Raw genomic sequence first — 10,369 nt, forward strand, 5'->3', positions numbered from 1 at the left:
GAAATATTTTTATACATATCAATTTAAGTACCTACACATAAGCAGGGCTAAAATTTTAATAAATTTTAGAACGACGATTTTAAAAGTTAATAATTAAGTTCTAGATAATTATGTTCTAGACTTCTCAGTATAAATACACTGTTCGGCCGAACTTGTATCTTAACTTTTACCTATATGTACTTGAATTTATAATAACAAGTAACTCTCTTTATCAAGCCTCATGAGATAAACGGAAAGATGACTATAATCAGTAGTATATTGTAACATATTTTGAGTTTAACTTTTATACTCGTAATACAAAAAGGAGGTTACCTGGGAAAAAAAAAAAAAACTACGAGTACCCATTCACAAAAAGTAGAAAAAGTAATCTGAAAATATAAGACTACGAGCTGCAATACATTAAACTATTATAATGCTTACACAGATAAAACTTAATTCCATTAATTTTGTTTTTACACGTCAAGTGTTATAAAGTAAAATCCTTTTCTCTATATAAACTATTACTCCTTCAAACCAATTCGACGAGCCTCTAGTTTTTCCTGATCATCAACATGATCAGTTCATACCCTAGAACCGTCGGCACCGCCGCCATCACCACCGTAGACTGCCAGAAACAAGTCCGGTCATGGCGGCTCCTCCGCTCTCTCATAGAGCTACTCATCCCCACCTGCAATTGCACCTTTGTTGAAGATCAAGAAGAAAATGAACATCACAAAAGCTTAAATTTTGCCTACAACTACAATCACCGCCGCCCGCCACCGTCGTCATCTTCCTCGAATATTACAGGGACCATCTTTGGCTATCGCCGTGGAAAAGTCAGCTTCTGTATCCAAACAAACCCTAAATCCGCCACACCAATTCTCCTCCTTGAACTTGCTGTCTCCACCTCCACTCTTGCCAGGTATTGGACTGTGTGACCCTCTAGTTTAAAATTTTAAGTTGTTAGAGAAAGTATTCTTTTAACTACTCCCTCTTCAAAATAGAACATATTCTAGAGTCAAACATTATAAAATTTGATCAATATTTTAAAATATTTTTTTTATCATATTGACATGAGAAAAATTACTAACTCGTATAGTTTTTGAATATCTAAATTTTAATTTAAAAATATTGAGTTGAGCTAATCCAATTTAGCTTCGAAATTTAGTCAAATTGACTCTCCAAAAGCGAAATATGTCATATAAACTGAAATATAGGTAGTAGTATTTAATTATATTGTGTCTCAATAAGAATTTGAATTTTTTATGACCCAAACACATGAAATATTTTTTACTTTTTGAGTGGCGGTGATATTTGAAGCAAGATTTTTGTATCACGTTGAAAGTGTTATAAAAACTTAAACTATATATTAGAGAGAAGACTCTTTTGAATTATTTAATTATATTATGTTTAAACGCCAGGGAAATGAATGGAGGGATTGTGAGAATCGCATTGGAGAGTGGCAGTAATGGTGAAGATCAATCGCTTTTGAGGATGTATTGTAATGGTAAAAAAGTAGGGTTTGCTGTGAAAAGAAAACCTACAAAAGCTGATTTACAAGTATTGGGACAAATTGAATCAGTTAATGTGGGAGCAGGGACTATTCATGGGAAAGATGATGATATTATGTATCTTAGAGGAAAATTTGAGAGGGTCCATGGATCTTATGATGACTCAGAATCATTTCATTTAATTGATCCTGAAGGAAGTATGGGTCAAGAATTAAGCATTTACTTTCTACCTTCTCGCGACTAATAACATGTTTGAGACTGAGACGTAATTAATAGTCCTCGATGATCAGTACTTTGGAGACCATTCCTCTACTATCCGTTGTTGGACTCAGAATTTATCTCATCCGAAGCTACCATTTACTCGAGTTTTATCTTATCTGAAGCTACCATTTAACTATATTTTGGGCAAGATAACGTTCATTCAAGTACCAGAATTGAGGTTTTCCTAAGTTTTTCATGCATGGGATTAAGCTATGCAGATGTTTCTAGTCATTTTTAATTTTCTTGATTTTATGTCCTTTGTTTATGAGTTTCTCTTGGGTGTAGCCATGCAACCCTTATTTTTTGAGTTATGCATAATTGCATGACTTTTTCCCTGTGGGAATGTTTGTATGGGGTGTTTGACAACAACCTAAGATGAAACTTTGTTAAAATAAAATAAAAAGGAGGACTTCTTTTGTTTATTTTCGTTTAAGTTGATTGTTATGATTTATTCAATCATCATCCATTTTTGTGTTTCGGAAGATAGATTTAACAATTTCTATGTCATGATACACATTACTGAAATTCTAACATTTTACAAACCCTTTTAACCCATTTTACCACTAGATAGGGCACCTAGTGTAGAAGGATCATAATAAAGGACATAGGGTTTGTCAAGAGCTATAAGGTTCAAATCTGCTAAGAATAACAAATAAACCAACAAAACAAAGTTTCGAGTTCTTATGTTTGTTTGGATTTTACTGTTATTATTATCATAAATAGGAGAATAAAATCTAATTAAGGTACAGCAGATACTAGTTTGTATGGTGACCAACGTTTCTGATTTTTATTTTCTTGGGACAAAAATAATGTTTAGATAATTTTGTGTCTTCAAGCAAAGAAAAAGTATCTTTTCACACTACTAAAAAACTGTCAAAAAGCCTCCACAAAAACCGACCGAAGTCGGTCGGAATCGAACAAAAATTGATCAATTACCGATCGATTTCAATTCATCGAGAAACAATGGTCGCAATACGGTACTGACCGCAGTCAGTCGATATTACCGATCGATTTCGATCGGTATTCAACGCACTTTGACCATACCGACCGCTTCGATCGAAATGTTTAAAATATTTAAAATAACCATACCGACCGACTTTGATCGGTAGTTTTGAAAATAATTTTAAATTATTTTTAAATTAGTGACCGACGTCGGTCGGAACTTTAATTATTAATATTTTTTAAAATTGTTCAATTCCGACCGATTTCAGTCAGAATGTTTAAAATATTTAAAATGTAAAATTAAAAATTCCGACTACAGTCGGTCGGAATTGTTAAAATATTTAATATTTAAATTCAACAATTCCGGCCGAAGTCGGTTGGTAACTTTGAATTTCTGGGAAATTCAAATAAACAGTTCCGACCGACTTCGGTCGGTAGGCGGTCGTTTTTTGGGTATTTGTTTGGCAGAATACAACTATTTTATAGCTGCACCACCTGCCAACAACCAATCATCTATAATGTCAGTATTACATTGCTGCCATTCAACCAATATCAACAACAATAACAACAATAACAACTATCAAAACTCTATTATTAATAAAACATCATCTTCATCTCCATTAAACTATATTAACAAAGTATAATACCCAACAACAAAATATTTCACAAGTTAAAAGTTCAAACATCATTCAATAAGTATTTTGTACTGCATCACCTCCATCTTCACTACTAGAAGCTTCATCGTCGGCATGGTTCGAAGGATCACGACGAGAAGGACTAGCATATGGGGAAGGCTCACGAGACCGGGGAATAGGAAAAGTACCACTAGCAAGAAGATTGGCCAGCTGACCTTGAAGGAGATTAAACTATTGGTCTCTCTTTTCTAGATGAACTTGACGGGTATCAAATTGTTTATCTCTCTTTTTTTCTCTAGCCTTTGTCTCTTCAAGCTCTGCTGTCAGCTTTGCGATCTTCTTCTTCATAGACGAGATAGTCGACCTATCAATTGCCTCGCCTTGGGCGGAAGTCCCTATTCCTTGCAATCCAGTCCTGTAGCACATAAATGATCTCTTTGGAAGGCCGTATGCTATCCCCTTTTTAAGACCACCGACAATATCCAACCATATCTTCTGCGCTTCTTCGTCGGAAATAGGTGGTCGCTCGCCTTGCTCATTCGGTGGCAAGCTCTGAGTGTACTCCTCCACATTAATCTTATAGCAATCCTTTATTTAGAAGATAAAAAATTATTAACTATATAATATTATAAACATTAATTTTAAATTATAGTAGTTATGAAACTTACATATGTAGTCTCCGCCCGGTCTTCAACCCATCTAGTTGAATCTGTCGGTGCCTTCTTCTTCCGAATGTGAGTCTCCATGAAGAATGCATCATGAGTTATCTTCCTCCCATATTTTTTTTCCTACAAATATAATAAAATATGTTAACTAAATTAAAATATATAAATATAGTTTGATATATATAGAATTAAATATTTTAAGAAATTACCAGTAGTCTCCTCGGAGTCCCCATGCTCCTTGCACCCATACAGTGCAAGGAGCCACCCTTCTCAGATGCTCGAGCCTTATTTCCCTGTTCACTCTTCTTCTCGAACTTGTCGGTGGTCCAATACCTCAATAGATCCTCCCATATGTGTGGTAGAACCCATGAAGGCTTCTTGGTTTTCTTCTGAGCAGAATAGAAGGAATCAGATAGTCTCTTACGACATTTGAACTCAAAATTTGCAAGAATGGCATTGTTCTGCCGGTTCTCCCAGGCACACTTAGTCTGCAAATGAAGTGTGTAACGTTAAATAAAAATATTGATAATATAATGCTTAAATAGATAAGTATTGTATTAAAACCTTAAATTGGTTGAAAATTTGCTCCACAAGTTCCGGTGAAAAGTCACTCCAAGTCGCATAGGGTGCATCATACAACCGGCCAAGAGCTTCAGTGATTATCTTTGTAGTCTGATGATTAAGTATGAACCTGCAACATAGCAATTACATTAAATAAACAAGACTAGCTATTATAATTCAGCAAAAACAAAGAAGTAATAAATAAATCTTTCCCATTGCCCTCAGGCCTGATGATCATCCTATGATAACGATCATACCGCACTTCCTCTGGATCATCTTCCTCTGATGAACCGAAAGCGTGCGCAGAAGGGAAGGCATCTGGCTCAGCGCTACTATCCCGAATGCGAAGTCTAGAAATGCTAGGAGACGAACTCCGTGGAGAGGGAGACGGGGTCGCTGATGAAGATGGCTACGATCCACACCCTTGCTGCGATCTAGACCCCTACTGCGATCCAGACCCCTGATGCGATCCGGCTGGCTGAAATCTAAATGGTTGTGATCCAGCTGGTGATGAAGCAAATGGAGCAGATGACAGTTGTATCACCACATGGCTCTGTGACTGATGACTCGATGGACCAATGTAACTATATGCAGGATCATGTGGAGGAAGCAGGGTATAGCCCTATGGTGGAGAATGGTAAGAATATTGCTAGGAGGGTGAATGGTAGGTAGTCTGATGAGTAGATAGATGTGGTAGAAAAGATGTGTGCCTAGAATATTGTTGTCGGCCATCAGTAGCGGAGGGATGCAAGTGTCGATTGGAAGGAAGCGAGGGTGTAGCACTGTCATCATGATCAATAGGCCTCTTATCCTTCTTAGACCTACCTTGACCCCTACCGGTCATTTGCTTAAATTAAAGAAAATGTTAGAATTGAGAATATAAATCTATATAAGTTGAGAGCAGTTGAAAAAACTAACATGCTATTCGTCTTCGAAGTATCCTTCCTCATCCGAAAATTCTTCCTCTTCACTTATTTAATTTTCATTAGGTGATTCTTCGTCCTCATTTTCTATGATTGTTATTTCATCCATATCAACTTCTTCTAATATGCGTTGAGGATGCTCCAAGTCATTTTCTAACTGATCATCTACCATTTGGTTAACACTTGAGGCATCGTTTTGGTAAGCAACATCTAGCACATTCTCAACTTTCACCCTACCAGCAGGCTTAGTTTTGATTACAACCAACAAACAGCCTTATCCCTCCGCAATGGATATGGAGCATAATACACTTGCCTAACTTTTTCTGCAATTATAAAAGGATCATAATGATTATACTCCCTCTTTTTATTAACCTCAATTATGTTGTACTGCGAGTGAACATTTGTACTTCTTCTAGGTGTTGGGTCAACCCACTTGCATCGGAAAAAGTATGATCTTCTTTTTTGTCCAACATGAATATGATAATTCTAGAATCTCTTTTACCACGCAATAATAATTATTTTCCCTATCCTGGTTGCCTTCACCACCTTTGACACACACCCCCACTGTTATTGTTTTTTTATACTTGGAGCATTCCTCGGTGTGAAATTTGTAACCATTCACAAAATACTTAGACATAGTTGTAACCGTAGGTGTAGGTCCCCAAGATATATCTTTCAAAAATTGATTAACACTGTTGTTTGGATTATTGATCTACATGTAGTGTTAAATAAATCACAAGTGAGAAAGTATATTCACAAGGGACCAAGTATGTATATTTACATATGAGAAAGTATGTAAGATGCACTTACACACTCTTTAAACCATGCCTCAAATGTTGAATATGCAGCATCATGGCCAAATTGACTCACGAAGTCACTGAGCGACACATTGAAAATTTTGTTAGTTGTATCAACCAAATTAAATAGTAGTCTGTGTAAATTAATCTTATTTCAATACTTAATTAAGAAAGGGTTGAACTTCCGGACAATTTAGCAGCACATGATTTGGAGCTGATTTGTGTTCGATCTTTAGAACCTCAGCCTGGTTGATTGAATATGGACATTGGTGGATATAATGGATCAATCTCAATCACGACATTGTACCGATTGTGCTTATTTCTAGCACATGGAACATGACTGTCGAAGTAGTAAGAACAAAAATGGGCAGTTTCCTTTGCAAGATAGGCTTCGCATATGGATCCTTTAATTCTATTCCTCTATTTAACAAATCATTTACAATTGCCGATAGTCCTGCACATTGTCACTTATTAAATTATTATGTTACAGAAAATTATAAGAATAAATCAAGGTTTGATCATTACCTCTCGAATGGATACATCCACCTGCATTGAACCGACCCTCCTAGCCGCGCCTCTTGTAAAAGGTGAATTGGAAGGTGTTCCATCACATCAAAGAAACCACATGGAAAAATTGTTTCCAGCTTATTACTGACTACATGAATGTTCTAATTCATTTGAAATAGGTTTTCTTCCCTTAATGTGGTAGAACATAAGTCTTTGAAGAACAAACTTATCTCTGTGATGGGTTTCCAGATATTTTCAAGCAAACCACACAATGCAATAAGGATTAAGGTTTCCATGAAGATATGACAATCATGACTTTTCATATGAGTTAGCTTTCTTTGAACCATATCGGTTCGAAGTATAGCCCTCGGGTATCTTTAGGTTTGCAACCCACTCACAAATCTGCCGTCTTTGTTCCAAAGTGAATGTGTAGCTGGCCTTGGGCTTGAACACCTTACCATTATTCGCAGACTGCAAATGTAATTCAGGTCACCTACAATATTCTTATAAGTCCAGTCTAGCCTTCGGGTTATCTTTTGTCTTTTTCTTATCATCCATCATTGTGTTGAACAAATTATCAAAATAGTTCTTCTCAATATGCATGACATCAAGATTTTGTCGGAGAAGATTATCCTTACAATATGGAAACTCCCAAAATATGCTCTGTTTTGTCCAGTTATGAGTAACACCATATCTAGGAAATCTAGAAGGTGGGGCCTCGGTAACTTTAGTGAAGTTTTGAACCCTCTCCCAAATTTCCTCATCGGACAAAATTGGAGGTGGCAAATCACGTTCAATTGTATTGTTTTTGAATGCGTTCTTCATCCTTCTGAACTCATGATCAACTAGCAAGAACTGACGATGACAATCAAACCATGACTGCTTTCGGTCATGTCTTAAAGTGAACGTTTTACCATTTTCCATGCAGTAAGGACATGCTAACTTTCCAGCAGTCATCCACCCAGACAACATTCCATACGCAGAAAAATCATTAATGGTCCACATTAAGTTATCACGCAAGTTGAAATTTTGCTTAGTTGATATGTTATATGTATCAACTCCATCATGCCACAACTGTTTTAGCTCATCAATCAGAGGTTGCAAATATACATCAATCAAACTCCTTGGATTATGGGGACGGGGAATAACATAATTTAAGAAAATATATGGACTAGTCATATGCATTTCAGGAGGAAGATTATACGGCATAATAAAGACTGGCCAGCATGAATATGGTGATGCAGAAACAGAAAATAGCGTGAAACCATCAGCACACAAACCCAACCGAACATTCCTCGGTTCACTAGCATAATCCGGATATGTCTTATCAAAATGCTTCCAAGCTTTCCCATATGAAGGATGACACATAACACCAGGCGACCTTCTATTTTCATAGTGCCATCTCATATGAGGAGCGGAACTCATCGATGCGTACAACCTCTTTAATCTAGGAATAAGAGGTAAGTAATGCATCGACTTCACATCAACCTTCTTCCCGTTGGAAACCCGCTTAAAACGAGGTTTTTCACAAAATTTACAAATTTCTAAATCTGCATTACCCTTATAATACAACATGCAACCATCTTCACAATAATCGATTCTCATAGACGAGAGTCCTAACTTAGAAACCAATCTTTTAGCCTTATAGAAATCTTCAGGTATGTTGAAAGTTGGGTCAACTAGTTCACTCACAAGGCCAATGAAAGAATCCATTCCCACTTGAGAAATATTAGTATCTGATTTGATACTTAATAATCTAACCGCAACAGACAATTGAGAGTGCATACTCCCTTCACTTAGTGGACGACTCGCGGCCTCTAACTGTTCATAAAAATATTTTGCCTCTTCATTAGGAGCTTGTTCAACACTTTCATGGGGTTCAAACTCGAAGTGAATCCCAAAAGCATCCGCAACCATTTCATGGTATCTAGGATGTTGAACGTTATTCCCCACCGACCTACTACTTTCACCAACAACTATGTTATGAAATACACCATCACTACCATCAACCTCTCCATGACTAGTCCATACAAAATAATTATCCATAAACCCTTTTTTATAAAGATGAGTCTTAACATCCTCCAAACCAAAAAAATGCAAACACTTGTATTTCACACAAGGACACCTAATCATCCCTCCAATTTAAAATGTTTCAAGTGACATTGCATACCTAATAAATTCATTAACCCCTTCTATAAATTTCTCCCTAAAAAACCGACGATTAGGATAATTGTGATGACCTAAAATGTCATCTTTAAATTTAATGATTAATTATGTGATCTAAGCACTTATTTATCATTACTCGACTTACGTGTGCAGTCCGTAAAATTTTCCGAAAAGTTTTTATTTGAAAATGGATTAAAATACGAATTAGAGCTTTAAAACTCAACTGAGTTAACTTTGGTCAACATTTTGAGCAAACGGACTCAAATCAGTATTTTGACAGTTCCGGTAGGTCCGTATCGTGAATTGGGACTTGGGCATATGCCTGGAATCAAATTCCGAGGTCCCTAGCCCGAGATATAAAATTTTAATAAAAATTTTAAAGTTTAAGTTCAAATAGTGACCGGATGTCGAATTATGTGCAAATGACCCCGGAATAGAATTTTGATAATTCTAAAAGCTCTGTATGGTGATTTTGGACTTAGGAGCGTGATCAGAATTTTATTTGGAAGTCCGTAGTGGAATTAGGCTTGAAATGCCGAAAGTTGAATTTTTGAGAAGTTTGACTGAGGAGTTGACTTTTTGATATCGGGGTTGAAATCCGATTCTAAAAATTTTCATAGCTCCATTATGTCATTTATGACTTGCGTACAAAATTTGAGGTCAATCGGACTTGATTTGATAGGTTCCGGTATTGTTTGTAGAAATTGAAAGTTTCAAAGTTCATTAGGCTTGAATCTATGTGTGATTCGTGTTTTTAGTGTTGTTGGATGTGATTTGACGATTCGACTAAGTTCGTATGGTGTTTTAGGACTTGTTGGTATGTTTGGTTAAGGTCCCGGGGGCCTCGGGTGTGTTTCGGATGCTCAACGGGTTATTTTTGGACTTAGAGAAGTAGCAGAGTTTTTCTGGTTTTTGTTGCAGAAGTTTGTTCTTCGCGTTCGCAAAGAAGATCTCGCGTTCGCAAAGAAGATCTCGCGTTCGTGAAGGTGTGGTAAGTGGAAGCATCGCGAACGCGAGGAGTAGGACGTGTTCGCGAAGAGTGTTTTCTGAGTGTGAGTTTTTGTTCTTCGCATTCGCGAAGGGGAGGACGCGAACACGAAGGTATGGTCAGTGTGTGCATCGCGAACGCATGAGTGGCATCGCGTTCGCGAAGGAGAGCGAGGCAGATGGGAGCCCCCAGTATTTTGTTCTATGCGTTCGCGAGATAAGGGACGCGTTCGTGAAGGTCTGAGTTTGCAAAGCTTCGCGTTCGCGAAGCGTTGGTCGCGTTCGCGAAGAGAAAAGTTGGGCAGCACATTTTTGTGCTTCACGAACGCGAGGCAAGGGTCGCGTTCGCGAAGAAGAAACCACTGGACAGAATGTTTAAGTTCAGATTTTCCTTTGTTTAACGATTTGGAGCTCAGATTGTGGCGATATTTGAGA

General features: G+C 37.1%; 1 protein-coding gene across 1 annotated transcript; it reads left to right on the forward strand.

Moving 5' to 3' along the window:
- The first annotated feature begins 507 nt into the window (after window positions 1–507).
- Window positions 508–2,173, forward strand: LOC104106900 (protein MIZU-KUSSEI 1-like). The gene is made up of 2 exons (XM_009615559.4): window positions 508–901; window positions 1,401–2,173. Exons 1-2 carry the CDS (start codon window positions 552–554, stop codon window positions 1,732–1,734), a joined length of 684 nt encoding a protein of 227 aa, XP_009613854.1. The 5' UTR covers window positions 508–551; the 3' UTR covers window positions 1,735–2,173.
- The last annotated feature ends 8,196 nt before the right edge of the window (window positions 2,174–10,369 follow it).

The sequence above is a fragment of the Nicotiana tomentosiformis genome, chromosome 4, assembly GCF_000390325.3.
Source record: "Nicotiana tomentosiformis chromosome 4, ASM39032v3, whole genome shotgun sequence".
Taxonomy (NCBI): domain Eukaryota; kingdom Viridiplantae; phylum Streptophyta; class Magnoliopsida; order Solanales; family Solanaceae; genus Nicotiana; species Nicotiana tomentosiformis.